The 20,070-nt window shown below is 49.8% G+C and overlaps 4 protein-coding genes across 5 annotated transcripts in view; 3 read left to right on the forward strand and 1 right to left on the reverse strand.

Moving 5' to 3' along the window:
• The window catches only part of rsrc1 (arginine/serine-rich coiled-coil 1), a 172,146-nt gene extending 171,005 nt beyond the window's left edge, over nt 1–1,141 (forward strand). For both annotated transcript variants that reach the window (XM_053872032.1, XM_053872033.1), the window contains exon 13: nt 496–1,141. In XM_053872032.1, coding sequence (XP_053728007.1) covers nt 496–588 — 93 coding nt within the window. In that variant the 3' untranslated portion in view covers nt 589–1,141. The remainder of the gene's footprint in view (nt 1–495) is intronic.
• Nucleotides 1,142–1,281: 140 nt separating this feature from the next.
• mlf1 (myeloid leukemia factor 1) lies at nt 1,282–7,811 on the forward strand. The gene is made up of 7 exons (XM_053872036.1): nt 1,282–1,441; nt 2,390–2,546; nt 6,586–6,669; nt 6,737–6,865; nt 6,935–7,094; nt 7,159–7,294; nt 7,361–7,811. Exons 1-7 carry the CDS (start codon nt 1,392–1,394, stop codon nt 7,416–7,418), a joined length of 774 nt encoding a protein of 257 aa, XP_053728011.1. The 5' UTR covers nt 1,282–1,391; the 3' UTR covers nt 7,419–7,811.
• Nucleotides 7,812–8,971: 1,160 nt separating this feature from the next.
• med29 (mediator complex subunit 29) lies at nt 8,972–9,915 on the reverse strand. The gene is made up of 4 exons (XM_053873248.1): nt 9,761–9,915; nt 9,633–9,691; nt 9,481–9,565; nt 8,972–9,396 (listed from the first exon to the last, which is right to left on the reverse strand). The coding sequence occupies exons 1-4, from the start codon at nt 9,875–9,877 to the stop codon at nt 9,169–9,171; spliced, it is 489 nt and encodes a 162-aa protein (XP_053729223.1). The 5' UTR covers nt 9,878–9,915; the 3' UTR covers nt 8,972–9,168.
• Nucleotides 9,916–11,170: 1,255 nt separating this feature from the next.
• ppp2r1bb (protein phosphatase 2, regulatory subunit A, beta b) lies at nt 11,171–19,357 on the forward strand. The gene is made up of 15 exons (XM_053873712.1): nt 11,171–11,322; nt 12,011–12,101; nt 12,190–12,290; nt 12,359–12,591; nt 12,665–12,812; nt 12,883–13,038; nt 13,217–13,331; nt 13,410–13,480; nt 15,145–15,279; nt 15,829–16,002; nt 16,073–16,133; nt 18,150–18,304; nt 18,367–18,509; nt 18,575–18,666; nt 18,739–19,357. Exons 1-15 carry the CDS (start codon nt 11,245–11,247, stop codon nt 18,753–18,755), a joined length of 1,770 nt encoding a protein of 589 aa, XP_053729687.1. The 5' UTR covers nt 11,171–11,244; the 3' UTR covers nt 18,756–19,357.
• The last annotated feature ends 713 nt before the right edge of the window (nt 19,358–20,070 follow it).

A 20,070-nucleotide genomic window follows, 5' to 3' on the forward strand; every position in this document is an offset into this window, starting at 1 on the left:
ATCAGGCCCCGCCCCGCTGCCGTCGTTCTTAATAGCGACGGGCCGACACACACACGTGTCGCTGGCGTGGAGTCTGACACGCAGCGCAGCGGGTGGAAGTGAGCGATCGGCTGGTGCAGAGCCTGCGACTCACATGGACACATATGTTAACAATATCACACACACACAGATTCACCCCGTCTGTGTCTGGTAATGAGGTTACATCCCACAGATTCATTCATCAGCCGCTCTGCAGCCCGTGTTTTACACGCATCTCATCCCCGCCTGCCACGGAAGCCAACCAGGTGCCAGTCTTTGCCCTGTCACCAGCCTGAACCAAGAGACACTTTGTGAAATGAGTCTGATGTCCAGTGGAACTGGAGTTGACGGTGTCACCGTTTCACTTGTGAGCAGGCGACCGACCAAAGACTGTGGCGGAGGACAACAGGAGTCCACGTGCGAGTTCAGGATGAAGAGCTGAAGTGATGCGCTGCTTGTCTGTGTCTGCTCCCGCAGCTGTTCGTGGACAAGGACAAGGCTGAGGAGCTGTGGCTCAAGAGGCTGGACTCCCTGCGGCAGGAGAGGCTGATGGGAAGTCCAGTCATCTGAGAGACCCGTCCCCTCACTGGCCCTCGCCGCCTGCTGCAAATCACTGGAGTGGATCGAGTTTCTCCCTTTGCTTCCAGAAGTGACAGGTGTCACGCCGTTATTTTGAAGAGTTGTCATCTGCTGCTGTTGTGTTTTTAATAAAGAAGAATCAGTCCAACTCACTGACTCACACTGGTCGACCGCGTGCGTGCGTGCGTGCGCGCGCGCGTGTGAGAGAGTGTGTCTCCTCACTGTGGTGCCATCATCTGTTTAATCTCAGACTCTCATCAGAGGGAGGAGTGTTTTGGATCATTGTTGGGACCGGTTACTATTAAAATACACGCATTTATACCGACTTCCAACTGGTGTTTCATGTGAGGTGTTACGTCATTCCCTGTGTGGTGTCGGTGTTGAGCGGGTGTAGGATTCACTCTGGTGGCTATTTGAGGAACTGTCCCACAGTCATCCACACCGAGTCTCGCGCGCTGCGTCACTGTCACGTCCCCACATCGTCTGTTGTGTAAGCGACAGCGCGTTGATTCGACAGGGCGCGTATTTCAGGGTTATGTTGACTTGTTTTTCAAAAGCCTATTCTCCCGGAGAATAATCGCGAAAACGCTCGTGTGGTTGCCATAGCAACCGCTGACAACACACGGAAGAACGTGTTCAAAGCGTCGAGGAGCTGGCCAATCAGGGGGCGCGGCGCGTGTCACGTGGCTGTCCAGTGCCAGTGCGAACGTATATTATAGCCTCGCGCTCCCGTCAGGGCTCGAGGAGAGCGGCGCGTCCACGGATTATCACGTCAGAGAGCTGATTCGCTGGAGATGTTCAGAAACAATATTCTCAGAGATTTCGACGAAGACCCCTTCTTCTCGTGAGTTGCGCTTGCTGCTTGTTCGTTGTTGTTGCGCCGAGATACGTGACCTTTGACACGAGTTCTGTCCACTTCGAACCGGCTGGTTCGCTTGATCGATGCCAAACACGCGGATGGCACGATTACATGTTGCATGTCTGAGATGTCCTTTATTGCATTCTCACTGTTGGGAAATGCAGCACGATGAAACCTGTTGGTTCATTTATCTATTTCCTGCTAAATGAATGTTTCCATAACCATAGGTGTGTCGTCATTATCACTTCTTTTGTATAAGTTTTTATAAAATATGATATTATATTGATGTGTTTTTCTAAATTCCTTTGGTGGAGTCCAGATGTACGAGTCAGTTTCATGAACACAATTATCTAATCTTCAATTTTTATTGACCTGAATTACACTGGCTTTCTTGATGTAATGGCTGCTCTGGCTGGTTTCAACAAGATACGATCATAAAAATAGGGTTTTCAGGGGCCCCTGGTGTGACCCTCCCTTCCCCCACCCACTTAACATGCACGTACCCAAAGAGAAACTTCACATCAATATTACCTTTTATGTTTGTATATACCAAGTTAGACATATGATACAAAGTGGCCGCGACATTGTAGGCGCTCTGTTTTACTAACTTCAGCCACTGAGCCTTCAAATCAGCCGAAAACTTTGAAGAAAAAGTTTTTCACTGTGGTGCCATTCATTCCATGACGATCACTGTAGATGACTCGACACTCCATTATTTAAAAGCACAACAAGGCTCCTACAAGGGAACGACTGTGTAGTCTGGGAATAGCGGCCTGAAGTAAGTCCCGACAGGATCCAGGTGGGTCTCTCACAGCAGGTGTGCGACCGGGACAGTAGGAGGAGCCGTTTGCTGAGACTCGGTGTAGAGCTGCTGAACCCAGCACCCAGTTGACCTGGAGAAGCCTGACTTGATGCGGTGGATTGCTTCCACAGGGACCCGTTCCGAGCGCACGGTGAACACATGAGGCAGGTGATGCGGAGCTTCTCGGAGCCCTTCGGCCGACCCTTCATGCCCAGCATCATGGACGGCAGGAGCCATGATGCCGCGGGACAGACCAGCTCGTCCCCGGCTCTGAGGAACGACAACAGGGTGAGAACACAACTCGCCCATGTTCCAACACTGGTTCAACTGCAGCGACCCTCTCGGACACTTGATTCCAGGTCGTATTCTTTGACCCTCCTGATGACAATACAAGTTCTAATAAGAGCAGTTTACCAAAATGCAGGAAGGACATTACGTGGTTTGACGGTTTATTCTGTGAGTCCCCACTTTGGGGTTGAAAAGCGCCATCTACTCTGGTCCTTCTATTGTCTGGCTCAACTTGAGAATGCTTCAGTGAAAGGGCAACCCCCAGCTCTATCTGCTGCTCTGGCTCTATTAATAGGGCTTTGTTCTACTGACACACTGTGTTTTGTTGACACACTCACAACTCCGGCCCTGTGGAACCGTCCCGTTCCTGGCACTCGTTTTACTCCTGGGTTCTGTAGTTCTAGTTTACAGTCGTCTGAAGGGTTATTTCTGCAGTGCTGCACCTCGCCTTTATCAACTTAGATCCTGGACCTGGTTTCTTCTTTGCAAAATGTCAGTGCAGGAGTTCCTGCTCCACTGATGCCACTGATGCACAAGACACGTGGCAGCTAGGATGAGAACAACAACAACAACAAACATGGAGGAATCCTCCCTGAACCAAAGCAAACAAAAGCATCTGTTTGCTTTGGTTCAGGGAGGTTTTTCACTACACAATGACCAGAGTTTCCACTGCTCTGAATGGACTTGACATTCTTATCAAATTGACATTCTTATACAAATATTGTCCAGACATTAAAAGAGCTTTAGTTTAAATCAGGTGATGAATATAGACACCATGGTGGTTTATTGTGCTACTGTCAAACTGATGCAAAATAAACAATATTTTGTTGTTTAAATGTACAGTACGGCTCCATCGTTTGATTCAGTAAAATACCAAATTCATTCACATTGAAAATGAAATTCTTGAGGCAAATATTCTTTTACCATTAAACTGTGATTAATTGAGATTAATTATTCACAAATTATCTAATTAACTAGATCATTTTTTTCATTAAATCCCACCCCTAATATATAAATATATCTTAAATGATTTGGTTGATGATTGTTCAGGCTGTCAATATGCAGAACTCCTACTCAAACCTTCCCTGAAGCTGATGCTACATGTCAGTGTAGCTGAAGGGTTTTGAGCGTGACAGTGTTTAACAGAAGCCGGTGACAGTTTGAGGTCTATGTTTGACTGACCTGACGGTAGATGGAGAGTCAGGAATGGAGATGGTGAGGTCAAGCAGAAAGCTCTTGCAGACGATTGAGTCAGTCGAGCGGCTGCAGCTGACTGATGCAGCCGCTCTGAGCCAGGAATATCCCTGCTGTTTATAGACGCCATATCTGTTATTGGAATACTTGCACGTCCACATGGAAGAGTCCACCTCTGGTTTGTATTCAGCTATTCAGACGCTCAACCACTCCAGCGGAACCAAATCTATTTCAGTTCATAGTATTTGTCCAAAGCAATAAGATGTGTGTCTCGGTGTAAAAAGTATCATTTTCAAATGAGGTGTTTTATCACTGGGACAGTAAGATGGCAGCGCTGACTCAGCAGAGAGGAAGTGTGAGGAGAGTCGGCTCCATGTGCTGCTCCTCTGCTTCCTGCGTCTGCTGCAGCACCACGGCGTTATCAGCTGTGTCACAGGCTCCAACCCGACACCACTGCGACACGTCAAAACACTGGCTCTTGTTTCACCGACTTCTTATTTTCACTTGGAAAATCTTTTGCTGTGAGTTGTCACGAGCGACAGCTGATCTCAGGTGTGTTTTATATTGTACCTCAGTAGACCAGCTTCACGTCTGTGGAGCACTTTGTTTACTTCCTGGCTGGCGCAGCCGGTCCAGTCGCAGTCCCGCTACATGCTAACTGAGTCCAGAAATGTTTATTTCCCTCCCGCAGTCGGACTCATCTTAAGATCCATTTTAAAAGTCCAAACTGTACAGTATGGTTTTCGGGGCCGTCATGTGACCGTGCTGTGTTTCATGCTGCAAGACAACTTTGTGACAACACTCATCAATGCTGTTGTTGTTTAGTTACCTTGAATTTTTAAACATATTTGCCATGAGGCAGGTGCTGAGTGCATGACACTCACTGGCCACGCAGCACTGCAGACCATCTGGCTGAAATAAAACCCGCAGCCCTTCATTTCCAAAAGTGAAATGATCTTTCATGAGTTGGTCGATGGATAAAAGTGGCTGCTGGGCTCCGTGGTTGGATCCCTCTCCGTCCGCTTGACCTTTGGAAAAAGTGCAGCCTCTGGACCCCCTGACCCGGTCCTGGCTGTCGCTCCCGTGGCTTCACAGCCTTCTGAGAATGGAGTGCGGTGTCAGTGTTGCACTGAGCTCTGGCAACACATGGGACACAAGTCATTCAGCGCCGCACTAATGACGCGTCATGCCCCCTGCGCAGCCCAAATACACTCTCGCCCTCATGGTGACAGGACTTGAAATGCTTGCCCCAGATCACGGTGTCGTAAACACTCCTGACCTCCGTCAGATCTCTCCTCTCCTCCTGGCCTGAGAGCAAGTCGCCTTCAGTTGCACCTTCTCTGGAGGACGACCGTTGACAAACACAATGACTTTCTTTTGGAAATTTATTCCATGTTTTTCTCACTACAATAAATCCAGGCACTTTTCCGTGAGCGCCTCCTTCTTCCACTGAAGTTCCTCACGGTTGACGTGCGTTGACTTGAGATGGTGCTGGATCTGGAGCATGTGTCTGGCTGTTAACTGCAAAAGTTCTCAACACATTTCACTGACATTTTCATGTGATTTTGCTGGTTTTCGGACCGTCCTTCCAAACTGAATGAGGTTTTGAAGTCATGTGGCTTTATGTGGCTTTGGTTCCGTCCAAACTAGCAAAACAGATAATAATAAATCAAACTGCGTACGATGGAATGACATGGACATTAATGGCTGAGGTTTTCTCACCTCTGGAACACTCCCGAGCGACTGGTCGTCTGCTCGGCAACCTTGGTTCCATTCCTTGTCAGGAAACTTTTTGCGGTGACCCAGCACTATTATATCACTCTAGAGTATTATTGTTAATAATAATAATAATAGTGACCTGTTCCCTAATCTTGGCAGCATTATGAACAAACTGTGGACTGGACTGTATCACAGTTAGAGACCGTCCAGGAAAGATGAGGAGAGTAAGTCAGTAGATCTCATTTCCAGAGCTGGTGAAAGTCAGTACTTTGAGGTCAAATGCAAAACGCTGCGGAGTAATTCGATAAAGCTTCAGAGAAATTCCTTCCTCCAAAGTTGGAAGAGTGGACTCAGGTGGTGATCACGGCCTATGGACGTCAGTAGGGTTGATACCTGGAGGAGATGAGGAGATGGAGGGTGTGACCTGTGGGGTGAGTGGGATCTTGCCTCGCCTGTCTGAGGTTGAAGGAAGTCAGCACCCGTGCAATGACCGGGGCAGCGGGCTTGAACGTTCTAGTCACCGAGTCGTCCACCTCGGTACTGAGCTGATGGTGAGTGGTGTTTTTAGAGTCCGTGACATAGGTCACTAACATGTAAAAAAACACAGCTGTAAACATCTATTTGTACCAAAATAACTTTATGTTTGTATTTTGTGAACAACTGTTTCAGGTTTGGAACTTATCTGCGGTTTCCTCCTGTCTTCAGCGTCACACATCCTGTCAACAGCAGCGCGTCTCCATGCCGCGACTGTCGCCACTTACCATGTGATCACCGCGAGATTATGGCGCTAAACCAATATGGCGACCGCAATGGCCAAAATCTGCGCATTTGGATCATATTTGGCTAAATTACCGGGCGGTAACACAACTGAATGTAAACCAGTGAGATGACACTTGGAGTTGGGCGTTATGCAGGGACTAATGATACATTTAGGGCGTCCTGCTGAGGAACAGGGTGTCTGGTTTGGAGTGCTGGAGGGCGTCCAGTTTTTCAGTTTAGACCCTCTCCAGCTAAAAGCCTGCGTGTGACTGGCGTCATGTGTAGTTAGCCTCCGTGTTTGCACACGAGGGGGCGCTGTTAGGTGTGGCTCTCCAGTCTGACCCGTCCTGTGGTGGCTCCTCCGCAGGACATGACGACGAACCCTTTCGGCATGGTGGACCACATGATGGCCAACATGAGGAGCAGGATGGACGAGATGCACCGCAGCTTTGTGAGGACCGGCTCCTTCTGAGAGCTGGAGGTCCTCGGCAGCTGACCGTGTCTGTCTCTGTTCGCAGGGCAACATGTCCGCCGACCCAAACACTCACTCCTTCAGCTCGTCCTCAGTCATGACCTACTCGAAGGTTGGAAACGACCCGCCCAAAGTCTTCCAGGCCTCATCCTCGACCCGCTGCGCCCCCGGAGGGGTACGTCATGACCCTGTGTGTAGGTCAGAAGAGCTCCTTCCAGGAATGAATGTTTGTGTTTCTGCGTAGATCAAGGAAACCCGGCGAACTCTGAAGGACTCGGACAGCGGTCTGGAGAAGATGTCCATCGGTCACCACATCAAGGACAGAGGCCATGTGGTGGAGAGGAAGAGCAACAGGAAGACTGGGGAGAAGGAGTTGATCCAGGACTTTCAGAACATGGACGAATGTGAGCTGAAGGATTCCACAGTCTGGGCTCTCGCCGCCACTCACGCTGATGTCTCTCCCTCCAGCTGAAGCACGTGCCTTTGATGAAGAGTGGCAGCAGTCCTTGTCCAACTATCAGTCCGACTTCATGTCGCGCCCGGGTCAGCGGCAGCTCCGCGGCAGTCAGCAGGCGGCTCTGCCTCCCTCCAGACAAGCTCAAAGGTCAGTGGCACCCGCCCAGGCATGTGCCCTCGACGTCTCTTCACTGGGTTTGCTTGTGTTTGTCAGGGATCAGACGGCGAAGGAGAAGCGCAGGAGCGACAGAAAAGTCTCGATAAAGCCCTGAGAGAGGCTGGAAATGCCGCCTGCTTCTCCTGAAGAAAAGGCCAGAACACAACTGATACTACGCCACTTTTATCTTCTGAACTTAAGATTCCTCCTTCTCTCTGTGGAACCATCCTCGCTGAACTCTTGTATAGAGGACGACAGTTGAAGCACGTAGCCATCCAAGAAAAACATCTTTACAGCTGTCACCGCTGAAGGTGTCTTCCAGCTCCAGTAGATCTCACTTCAACTGAATGAACCCCACGATCCCTCGTTGTTGGTACACACTTCAGTGTCACAGCCGTCCACAACTGACGCACTTGGACAGTGTCTCATGGTCTTCATCCTGCTCACACTGGTGTTCCACATGTGTCTTATTCCTTCTGTATTCTTAATAAAAGAAACAAAAATGAAACGTTGGATTCCCTTTCCTTTCCGTGATCAAGGTCATGAGAAGAAGTAGGCAAGACGTACTGTCATAAATGACTCACTCATCTGGGCGTTAGCTGTTTGGTTTTTGTTTGAAGCCACTGAAAAGTCTGGATGGTTCTTTGAGTTTGAGATCAGGACTGTTTCCACTCCCCAAGTGTTTGTTGATGCTCGGACACAGAGGTTCCCAGGCCTCCTCCTCCGTCATGACTCGGCTCTGCAGTTCACTTTCAGGAAAATGCTGGTGCCGGATGTGATGCAGCCAAACCGTGCAGCAGCTCATGAAGCTGTTTGCAAAGCTGGCTGTATGTCAGTCTGATATGGGCCTGGTGAGCTTCCACTCCTATCAATATAAAAGTTTTCCTCGTGATGTTGCTTGTGTTTTCTGCTCATGTTGCCATACTGTATGTGCTTTATTTTCAGGTGTCGCGTGTCGAGTCATAGACACATTGAGGAACATGTTTTCTGGTGACGGTTCACCGAGTCACTCATCTCTGCAGATGTCTGTGCGCTCAGTGTGGGTCTGTCTGTCCGCACCAGCAGTGGCTTGTGCACCTGTTGACTGTGTTGATTTGCGCCATGCGGAAGGTCAAGTAGAGCGCAGCCGAGAAACGCAGCTCATGTTGTGGCTGACGCTGGTATTTTTGGAGGCGAGCACTTGTCAGTAGCTCAGATGGTTCTGAGGTGCTGCGCAGCTGCAGAAGCCCCAGCGGGCGGCGGATGATCCGACTTCTTCAATCCCTTCTTCCAAACCTCCTGAGGCGCAAACCTGACCCGCTTCAGAAGTGAGGATCCAAACGTTCAGATGTTTTGTTTGCGTTTTCAACTCCAACACAGCGACGGGCTTCAGACCGACTTGGGCTCCGATTGTTTTTTACTGTTGATTAAAGTTGCTTTTTCATGAAGTACTTTCTGGATGGTTTATACAGCTGGATCACAGCATCACAGCACTAGTTTTGTCTGCTGGCATCACACTTGCACTGCATTCCTTCTTTTCACGATAAAAGGCATGTGGGAAAGATCCACACTCAAAACTAGCATCATTTTTATGAATGTCCTCAGTCCACAAACATCCAGTTATTCGGCTCATACTCAGGTGTGTGGTTTGTTCTGGTCACAAAATCATGAGCACAAATGTTACCTACTTACAAAACGGATTTATTACCATACAAAAGAGCAAAAAGGAAGAAAGGTTTTCTCTGGCGCCCTCTGCTGGCTGTCGCTGACATCGACCGCAGTTGTCCTCAGGACGGTTTTGTCCAGAGTGGAACGTCCGCAAACCACGCTCTTCCCTGCCGAGCACGGCAGCGTGAGTCCGAGGCTCCGGCCGGAGCTGTGCAGGGCTACATGATTCCCTGCGGCTGTCCTTTGCCGGCGATCTTCTTGGAGCACTCCAGCAGGGCGTTGTGGATGTCCTTGGCGCAGGAGATCTGGGACTTGATCATGGCCAGGTACTGCGCGTAGGACATGGACTCGGTCTGCACCGTGTCCGGCTTGGTGGCCGTGGGCACCAGGTTGGGGGAGTGCTTGGCGCTGTCGATGCTCTGGGACAGACACTCGTAGGCCAGCCTCTGTGGGAGGGACACGCGCGGCCGGTGAGGGGCTCAACAGTGCACGCTCACCTCCCTCCACAGCAGGTGTCGGACAACACTCACCAGACACAGCTCCAGCTGATCACACAGAGCGTAGAACTCCTCCAGGCTCTTGTCGAATCGCTGCACGGGGTTGTCGTCGCTTTTGCTGCCACAGAAGAAATGCGAGTCAAAGCGGCTGGAAAAAGGAGCCACATCGTTTGCAGCGCACTCACTTCCCGTTGTCTATAGTGGTGTTGTGAGCCAGGTTCATGGACGCGATCTTCATGAGGTTCTAAAACAAACGCACAACAACAACAATGGACCGACGGTTGGCTGGTTGCGACTCCGTGTTCGTTCCCACCTGCAGACTTTCCTTCAGCTGAGGGATGAGCATCTTGAACCTGTGCACCGGGTCAAAGTCTTGCTGTTGACTCAGCTGCTGCTGCTGCTGCTGCTGCTGGAGTCCAGCCTGCGACATCCCGGCGGCGGCTTGTTGCTGCTGCTGCTGCGCCGCCATCTTGTCTGACGCTGACTCCCCGGAAGCGGAAACACGTTGACGAAACATCGCGCGGGGCTTCACTGGACTTTAACCATTGATTTAGAGTCTGTTCTGGCGTCATTTATGATGTAATTTTCATGATCGTTTCAATCTTCATTTCCCCTTGTGTATGGTTTTTGTCATCTGCTTCTCTCTTCCGTATGTTCTTGAAGTTTATTGTTATTAATAATAACAATATGAATAATACTATGAATAATAATAATAACTCCTTCACCTTCTTCTGCCGCTTATCCGGGGTCGGGTCGCGGAGGCAGCATTCGGAGCAAGGAAGCCCAAACTTCCTGATCCACTCAAACCTCCTCCAGCTCTTCCCGGGGGATCCCGAGGCGTTCCCAGGCCAGAGCGGAGACATCATCTGTCCAGCGAGTCCTGGCTCTTCCCCGGGGTCTCCTCCTGGTAGGACATGCCCGGAACACCTCCCCAGGGAGGCGTCCAGGGGGCATCCGGATCAGATGCCCGAGCCACCTCAACTGGTTCCTCTCCATGTGGAGGAGCAGCGGCTCCACCCCGAGCTCCTCCAGGATGACCGAACTCCTCACCCTATCTCTAAGGGTGCGCCCAGCCACCCTGCAGAGGAACCTCATCTCAGCCGCCTGTATCCACGATCTCATCCTTTCAGTCATGACCCAAAGCTCGTGACCATAGTTGAGGGGGGGAACGTAGATTGATCGGTAAATCCAGAGCTTCGTCTTGTGACTCAGCTCCCTCTTCACCACGACGGTCCGATACAGTGACCGCATCACTGCTGACGCTGCACCAACCCCTCTATCAATCTCACGCTGCCCTTTTCCCTCACTCGAGAACAAGACCTTGAGATACTTAAACTCCACCACTTGGGGCAAGAACTCTCCACCAACCCGGAGAGAGCAAACCATCTTATTCTGGTAATAATAATAATAATAATAATAATAATAATAATAATAATGTGTAATGTGTCGCCATCTCCATCATCTAAATTAAAAGATGCCCTTCTTCCATGTTTTTTTTTAACAATGTGGAATCATTTAAACACATTTCACAAAAAAGCCGTTTTAAAAATCATTTCACTTAAAAAAAATTAGTAATTTATTTCTTTTTTTGCAAATTAAATTGCAAAAGGAGCATAATTTCAATGAACTATTTGGCTGTGAAACAACCTATCAGCACTAGGTGGCGGTAATGAGGACAGCGGTTGGTTGTCCAGCAGGCAATAAGCTGCAGAGGCAGAACATGTTCAAGGGAGGGCCGAGCGCAGAAACCCCGTAGACTCACAACTGCGCCATTCTGAAACTGCTGCACGGTCCAAAATGGCTGGAGCCGATGGAGACGACTCTCTCTACCCTATCGCCGTTCTTATTGATGAACTGCGAAACGAAGATGTCCAGGTGAAAAGCTATTCCATCGTACATTAGCAGAATATACTGCGCACGGCCGGTTTTCTCGGAGCTATCTCTGTTTTCCAGCCGGCTAGTTAGCATGGATGCTAACCGTTTTTTCACGGCCTGTTTGGAATGTTGTGCGCGGCGCACCCTTCATATAGAGCGGGGTTCTTCTAACGATGGCCGTGGGATTAGTTGATTGGGTCGAACATTTATACGAGTAATGGAAAAATAATGTTGTAACGCGCCATCGGACACGGTTGAAGACTGGACGATTTAGCCGCTGTCAGTTCACTGTTGTTAGCGTTGTCAACAGCGGTTCCTCTCAGGCCGCAGTTGTTCCAGTTCCAATGTTGTTTGCCTTCAAATGCGACCACACAGCTCAGATAAAGTTAGTGTTTCTGTGACCATGGTCGTTTTCGGGATGCGAGTCTTCTCACGTACCGAGAAGCATCATGGCGGTCATGTGTCCTAGATCTGTATTGATGTTTCTGAAGGCGGCCACTTTATCACCGAGGCCGAGGTGTGCGGTTTTGACTTCACTGCCGACTTTTGGGAGCAAGATGAAATGAAACGTCATTGACAATCAACGTGGTGTGTGAAGAACCCTCTGATGCTCCGTTGTTAATTTGTCGGTGGTGTATCTAGTTTGTGTTTTTTCCTAATTCAGCGTGGTTTGATCGTCTCTCTGTAGCTACGGTTGAACAGCATCAAAAAGCTGTCCACTATTGCCCTGGCCCTGGGAGTTGAACGGACCCGGACAGAACTCCTTCCCTTTCTCACAGGTGCCAGACTCTTTCTTTTTCTTTGGAATTTTGTGTCACTCAGCATTTCATTACCTTCTGTAATCTTGTGGTTGTGTTGTTCATAAAGACACCATTTACGATGAGGATGAGGTGCTTTTGGCCTTGGCTGAGCAGCTTGGCAACTTCACCATGTTGGTTGGAGGACCTGAGTATGTCCACTGTCTGCTGGTAAGTATATGAATTTTCCCTCCGTCGTGCTCAGTCTTGACCACTGTGTTTTGTGATTCTGACTTCAGCCTCCTCTGGAGAGCTTGGCGACCGTCGAAGAGACGGTAGTCAGAGACAAGGCCGTGGAGTCACTGCGCAAGATCTCTCAGGAGCACTCTCCAGTTGACCTGGAAGTCCATTTTGAGCCGTTGGTCAAGCGCCTTGCCAGTGGTGACTGGTTCACCTCTCGCACATCTGCCTGTGGTCTCTTTAGTGTTTGTTATCCACGTGTATCCAGCACTGTCAAGGCAGAGATCCGCCAGTAAGTGACGTCTTTGTCGGCAGCGCTTGCCTTGTTTCACCCTCATGTCTTACGAGGTCTTTCCCTCTTGCAGGCATTTTCGCACCTTGTGCTCAGATGACACTCCCATGGTTCGTCGTGCTGCTGCATCCAAACTGGGGGAGTTTGCCAAAGTTTTGGAGCTGGATTATGTGAAAATTGACATCATCTCCCTCTTCACCGCTCTAGCTTCCGATGAACAGGTATCAAAGCTTGTCCTTAACCTTCTTAACTCCCAACTTGGGCTGATCAATCCATCTTGTGCTTTCGCAGGACTCTGTTCGACTGCTAGCTGTAGAAGCTTGTGTCAGCATCGCAACCCTTCTGCCTCAAGAGGATTTGGAGACCCTGGTGATGCCGACCCTTCGTCAGGCTGCCGAGGACAAGTCCTGGAGGGTTCGTTACATGGTAGCTGACAAATTTTCAGAGGTTAGTCACTCCTCTTGTATATCACATTTAACTTGATCAGACTTGGATTCAGTGTTGTTGACATGACTGTGTATAGTTTACTTGCAAGTATCATATCGTCCAGTTACGCAAGCAGTTTAACAACTACTGTGGCAGTTTACATTTGTATAGTATTCAAATCCATTGTGATGTTTTTCAGCTCCAGAAAGCCGTGGGACCCGAGATCACGAAGAATGACTTGGTTCCAGCTTTCCAGAACCTTCTGAAGGACTGTGAAGCAGAGGTCCGTGCTGCAGCAGCCAACAAAGTCAAAGGTAAATCATTCGCTCTTCTTTTTCTTTCTCTTCACCATGAGCTTTCTGTTGTGCTTACGGCAAGTCTGTCTTTGTCAGAATTCTGCGAGAACCTCCCGGAGGACAGTCGAGAGCAGATCATCATGACTCACATTTTGCCCTGTGTCAAGGTAAAAAAAAAAGTCTTGAGTCTTGAGGTTTCTAATGTTTGCACGAGTTCCATCACATGACTCTTGGTGATGTGTGGAACAAGACCAGCCGCTTGTCCTTTTACAGTCCTGATAAAAGTATTTACACAACATGGAAATATCTGCTTTGGCAGAATACGTTTATATTGCCAGCATGTGTGACTTGCAGTCCACATAACTGATGGTATAGATGGTGGTATGCAAGTCACCATCATGTGACACTGTGATCATGCTCATAAGTGAGGGCCATAAGAGCCTTCGACTGTACAGTTAGTCACTTTATGGAGTACAAAGTTCAGCACAGATTCATCAGCAAAGCAGAGAATGTTAAGGAGTTTCTCTTTTATCAGTGCAGCCAAGCTGTTCACTGATGAATGTTTTTTATTTTTATGGTCTTGTCTTCAAATCAACATGAATGATTATTTAGCATTACTATCTTAATATGTGTTATTTAGTGCAGCTTCTCACATCACAGCCACTGATATCTGTCAAATGCTCTTTGTTGGCTGTTGGTACGAACTGTCCCGGTGTCTCTTAAACTCCTGTGAATGTTGAACCCAAGACAGAAGATTGACAGAAAACATCTTTCTGTGCTCTGCTGTCGGGTCTCTATTCCAAGTTTCATGAGCTTCACATAAATAAGCACAAGTGTTACAAACGCTCCAGTTAACAGCAGCATGACATCATGAGTCCTTGTTGGGCTGTGTGGCTGTCAGAAGCCAGGACATGTGGAGTGATGTGGACCCATAATGAATGGCTACATCAAAGACAGAGGACAAGCTTGCTATGTCTTCATACGTTCTGACAGAACATGTTGTGACGTGAAACTGTTGTGCAGATGCTTCATTAGAAGCTGGAGTGACCGAGGTGGTTGCCGAAGTTGATGTTTTGGTGGAAAAGAAGTGGCAACATTGTTGTCATTTAGCTCGTGGTATCTTTGTAAAGTCACTTTGCTCTCCATGATCGACCCTTCTGGATGTCAGTGAGGCAGTTGGTCTTCTGCAGGGTTGTGTGTGGGGTGGACATGGTCCGTGAAATTCTTTTGTGTAAACTTCTGCTCCATCTTGGGATGTGGAGTGGAATTTAAAGGACTTGTTCTGGTCCTGCTGCGCCCTCCTTCAATACTTGAGCATCTCACTGCTACATGAAGTGTTCCCGCTGTGTCCATGCACTTCCAGACTAACTCCGAATGTAGAAGCTCACTATAGGCTCATGATGTCTTCTGTGATGTTGCACCTTGGTTGGATTATAATAATAATGATCTTTTTATTATTTTTTTATTTTTTACTAAGATTTCCATCATATACTGCCGCCTGTTTTTACTTGCTTTTTTTATTTTTTATTTTTTTGTTCCATTTTGGATTTGAAATGAGACTTACTTTTAGGTAATCGCTGCTGGAAGCATGACCTCATGTCTCCTGCGACGTGAATAGTAGGTTTAGCATCTTGTGAACAGCAGGTGGCAGCGTTGCCCGCTGAATCCTGCCCATAATAGAAGCCGTCTGATAGGAAAAAGCAGACCTAGTTTCCTGCGCAGCCTTCCCTCTTGTTTTTGTCTGCTGGTGTCTGACGACAGTCTGCCGTTGAATTATTGTTTGAAATGGTTGTTTCGGCAGATCTTACATGTGTGCCTCTCTTCCAACCAGGAACTGGTGTCCGACACCAACCAGCACGTGAAGTCGGCCCTGGCCTCCGTCATCATGGGTCTTTCCACCATCCTGGGCAAGGACAACACAATAGAACACTTGCTGCCTCTCTTCCTGGCGCAGCTCAAGGACGAGGTGAAGGAAATGCAGACGTGCAGACTTGCTCTCGACTCGTGTCACAGTTCAGCAATCTCCCCGTGGCCTGCACCCATTGTTGGGTCGAAGCCATTTAGCCTCTGACAGTAGATCTGTAATCTGGCATCAGGCTGGTACATGGATAACACAGTTGGCTGTGCCCCGAGGACCTGGGATTAGGAGGTTGAACTCTTGGGAAGAGTTTTTATTTTATCTCCAGTTGATGGATGATTTACAAAACAAGATGAAATGGAGCAGAAAAGTATTATTATTTTATTGGAAAGTCAAACCTTGTTCCAGAGTTCAAAGGTCAGAAGTCGGCTGCAGGGCCTTCTGTGGTCTGATGGTTTCTGCTTTGTACATGAAGTTGTTTGTGAAGACACTTGGTCTGTGTTTCCTCTCCAGATCATATGTGTTTTCCACACACGCACACGCACACACTTCCAAGTCTGACTGTGGGTCAGTTGATCGTGACTGTGGGCAGAACACGAAGCACCACCACAGTCACCTACTGTGTCTCCTGCCTTAAACCAAGCTCTGCTCCCACAGTGCCCTGAGGTGCGCCTCAACATCATCTCCAACCTGGACTGCGTGAATGAGGTGATCGGCATCCGTCAGCTCTCCCAGTCGCTGCTGCCTGCCATCGTGGAACTGGCCGAGGACGCCAAGTGGAGGGTCCGCCTGGCCATCATCGAGTACATGCCCCTGTTGGCCGGCCAGCTGGTGAGTGGCGTCAGGACGCCGCCGGTGGCGGCTGCTGGTGCGCCAGTCTGAACTGGGTTTGTCTCCGCAGGGAGTGGAATTCTTCGACGAAAAGCTCAACACTCTGTGCATGGCCTGGCTCATTGACCACGGTGAGTTGTTCTCCTCCTGCCGTCTCATCGTGAGTGCGAGGTGCTCTGCCAGTTACGTCTTATGTGCCGTATACGTTGTGATAATAACCAGGAACCTCACCAGATAACAGGTGTCATTGATAGAATTGGTTGGTCCTCACAAGTTGGTCTCAAACAAGTAGCAAATTAGCAAAGTAGAAATGATGAAACTAAAGGAAACAATGATGAAAACAGTAAGATCAAATCATAATAGCGATGTATCCGTTGTTGGGCTGCTACATAGAAGTGACTGAGCTCACTGCATGTCGACTCTTCTAGACCAGCGACTGAAACGGTCCGCTCTGTTGTGTCGCATGACTCGTGCAGTCGAGCAGCTGCCACCGTGCGACCTCCTGTTGTCAAAGAGAGAAGGGATGTAGAGTAGCTGCAACAACGAATCGATAGTCACACAGTGACCTGGGTTGATCAAGCGCAGAGGCTCGTCTGAAACATGGCGGCTCGGACGCCGTGTGTGGCTTCTGTGTCACGTTTTACTGCGTGAATGTGGTTTGTCCTGCGGCCCAGACAGTGATGCCCGGCTCACTGCTGACAGGCTGAGGAGCTGGTGGCCTCAGCAGACTGTGGACCTGCACACAGAGCTCTGGTTCCCACACGCTGTTGTTTTCACTTTAAAGTCTTTTTTAGTTTTTGAAACAGTTCAATCAAGCCAGTATCACAGTATTTCAGACTCTGAGCTCTGTTTCTGTGGACGCAGTGAAGGTGTGTTTTACATTTTATTCCTCTCACCTCCCCTGCAACAAAAATATCCAACTTCCGCTGCACTATATTGGATTATATTTGGAGCATGCGATGGTCATTTTTTAAATATTAATTATATTCAGTGATTGCATTTGAAGCTCCAAGATGTTGAAGAAGCAACAGGTTCATGTGAAGCCCATCACTAGATTAGTGTTGAATATGAGGCTGGAAATGATAGATTCGTTTTTGTTTTTATGTCCGATTCATTGAAAAATAACCGACTGTTGAATCGATTCTTAAGATTCTGTTCCTCTTTGGTTTGATCATTGAATGTCTCTCACCTCACGGTCGGTGGATCGGTGGGAGCAGGTCGTGGTTCAGCTCCAGACGGTCTGGACTCGTGCTGTACGATGCTGATGCAAACATGAGGAGCAGAGCTGTGATGTCGTCACACCAAACTGTGGCAACCATCTGAGCTGCGGAACCAAGGATTAGGGTTGACGTGTCTGTGGCACCTGCCTCCAGGTGCTTCCTGCTGCTGTGATGGGAGCTGTAGCCCAGAGTGATGGACCTGGTCTGAGTCAGGGAGACTGGGCTCATATGAGGGGCTGGGTGGAGCCCATGTTGGTGTCACATGTTCCTGTGGTCCTTGCCGAGGGGGAAAGTGACGCAGGTGAACGTGATGTTTGCTCTGAGTCGATGCAGGAAAGATGAAGCCGTGATCCAGCGAGCGCCTGAGAGTCAGAGCCGCGCAGTGATGTGTGTGTGTGTGAGAGTGTGTGCTCAGCGTCGCGGTCCCTCTCATGACCTTCAGCATTGTCTGTGGGGTCAAGTTTTTACTGGAATCACTCGCTGGCCTTTTCCAATTAGAGCCGCAGGCTGCTGAGGACAAAGGGCCGTCGGATTACATCATTGGAATGTTGCCGCTGTCTGTCCCTGTGTCGCGGCCGCTTTGGGGTGAGCGCTGTGTCACCGTTACATAAGCTGGGGAGCAGCGCTGGCTGCGTGAGTCCGACCCATGCGCCGGCTCCGCCGCACGCTAGCGCTGCTGACCTTCTGTTCTGCCGCCCCCGCCGCTCTCTCTCGTCTGCTGCAGCGAGCTGCGGGGCAGACGCTCCCAGACTGCTGTCCTGCCGCAGGGTGACGTCTGCTGCGCCGCAGCTAGGTGTAGCCAGCGTCGCCCTCCTCACACAGAAGTGCGGCTGTTACCTCTGTGGGGCGTGGTGACACCTCACTGCCGCCATGTTGTCGTCGCCCCCTGCTGACCTCACGTGACCCGCAGCTGTTTCTCTGTCCCAGTGTACGCCATCCGCGAGGCGGCCACCTGTAACCTGATGAAGCTGGTGGAGAAGTTTGGAGCGGAGTGGGCTCAGAGCACCATCGTTCCCAAGGTCCTGGGCATGGCCAACGACCCCAACTACCTCCACAGGATGACCACGCTCTTCTGCATCAACGTGAGTCCCTCCCTCACCCACTCTCCTCTCCCTCACCCGCCTCACCCAGCCCTGTCTCCCAGGCCCTGTCCGAGGCCTGTGGCCAAGAGATCACCACCAAGCAGATGCTGCCGGTGGTTCTGAAGATGTCCAACGACCAGGTAGCCAACGTGCGCTTCAACGTGGCCAAGTCCCTGCAGAAGATCGGGCCGGTCCTGGACAGCAGGTGAGTTGGCCCTTCAGGGCCCACGTGTGGCGGCGCGCTAACCCTCCTGCGTCGCCCCTCTGCAGCGCCCTGCAGGCCGAGGTCAAGCCGGTGCTGGAGAAACTGGCCACCGACACAGACATGGACGTCAAGTACTTCGCCCAGGAGGCCATCAGTGGTGAGTGTCGCTGGGCTTCTGGGCAGCGAGACGCGAGCCTGACCTTGACCCCCGTCTCTCTCTCTCCTGCAGTTCTGGCCCTGGCGTAACTCCACCCCACCACCACCACCCGAGGAAACATCAACAGCCCCAACACTTTTACCAGATATTTATTGATGTTGAGGAACAACTGGTGACTGTATAAATGGCATTGTTTTGTCGTGTTTCTTTTATGTTTCACGCGGTAGTTTGAGTCCAGGCTTCTCTGGTGACCTCTGACCCCTCCCCCTCTCTTCTGCTGTAAATGGAGCTTCAACTCGGCAGCGTTGTGTGTTGCATGTGCTGACTCACGTGCGGCGGATCCACGCAGAAACCCCCCGAAACTCACATTCCGCCTTTGTTTTTTTTTGTTCTGTCCTGGTGGCCGACGCTTCCAGGGCTCGATTCCCAGCTGGAAACAACAACAGTCTTTAGCTGCATGTCATGGCAGGTTCAAGCCCGAGCTGCGCAGTGGCAGGGACCAGTTCTGCTGCGACTCTAGTGCCAACCGCTCGCCCCGGTTCCTCCTCCTGCTCCTGCTGCTGCTGCCTCGTGTTCCCCACCTGCTCTGCTGCAGAGTTCCATGATGATGGTGCGGGTGAATCAGTTGGATTTTCTCTTTGAACTCAAGAGTCTTTGTCCCTTTTTTCTCTCCAATAAACCTTAAATGTCTCGTATCAGCGGCTGTGCTTTCACTCTCTCCTTGGACGTCTCCACTCATCTGAGATGCTCCACTACTGTGTCTTGATCTGAATAAAGGAACAACGCAACCTTCGGCCCGTGCTCTTCTCTGTTGCTCCTGGTCATGAACACGCTGTCAGTGCAGTGTGGATGGTGACGGGAAAGTTATGCTTCACGACTTCCTTCACTGAAACTGCAGCACAAACGATTCATGTCTATTTGTCAACGTCTTTTCTGTGTTTCTTCAGTCGCCACAGATGGGTCCACAGGACAGGTGACGTCCTGTGGAACGGAAGTGTCAGACACATGGTGAGGTGTCATGACGCAGTGTCCTGATCTTAACGGTTTAATTTAAACCTCATGTCATTTCTAAACCACCAGCGCCTCTGAAAATCAGGACACTGTTTCACTGATCCACCCATCACTCGTGAGTGCCACTTCCCCGACCTTTGACCTCAGAGATTGATTCGGTGAAAGTATGAAACACACGTCTCTCCTGGAGCTCAGGAAGGATCTGGCCAGTGTTGCTCCTCCACTGAGGCCGCAGCGAAGGAACCACGCTGCCTCTGAGCCAGTGAGCAGCAGCTGCTGAGATGAAAGTGCAGGTTGGGCTCTGGACCCACTTCACCCTGATCCTGCTGAGCTCTCACGAGCAAAGACACAAACATCTGTTGCACACAGGAAACTGACCTGTATGACTGTGAT

Source organism: Synchiropus splendidus, chromosome 8 (assembly GCF_027744825.2).
Source record: "Synchiropus splendidus isolate RoL2022-P1 chromosome 8, RoL_Sspl_1.0, whole genome shotgun sequence".
Lineage (NCBI taxonomy): Eukaryota > Metazoa > Chordata > Actinopteri > Syngnathiformes > Callionymidae > Synchiropus > Synchiropus splendidus.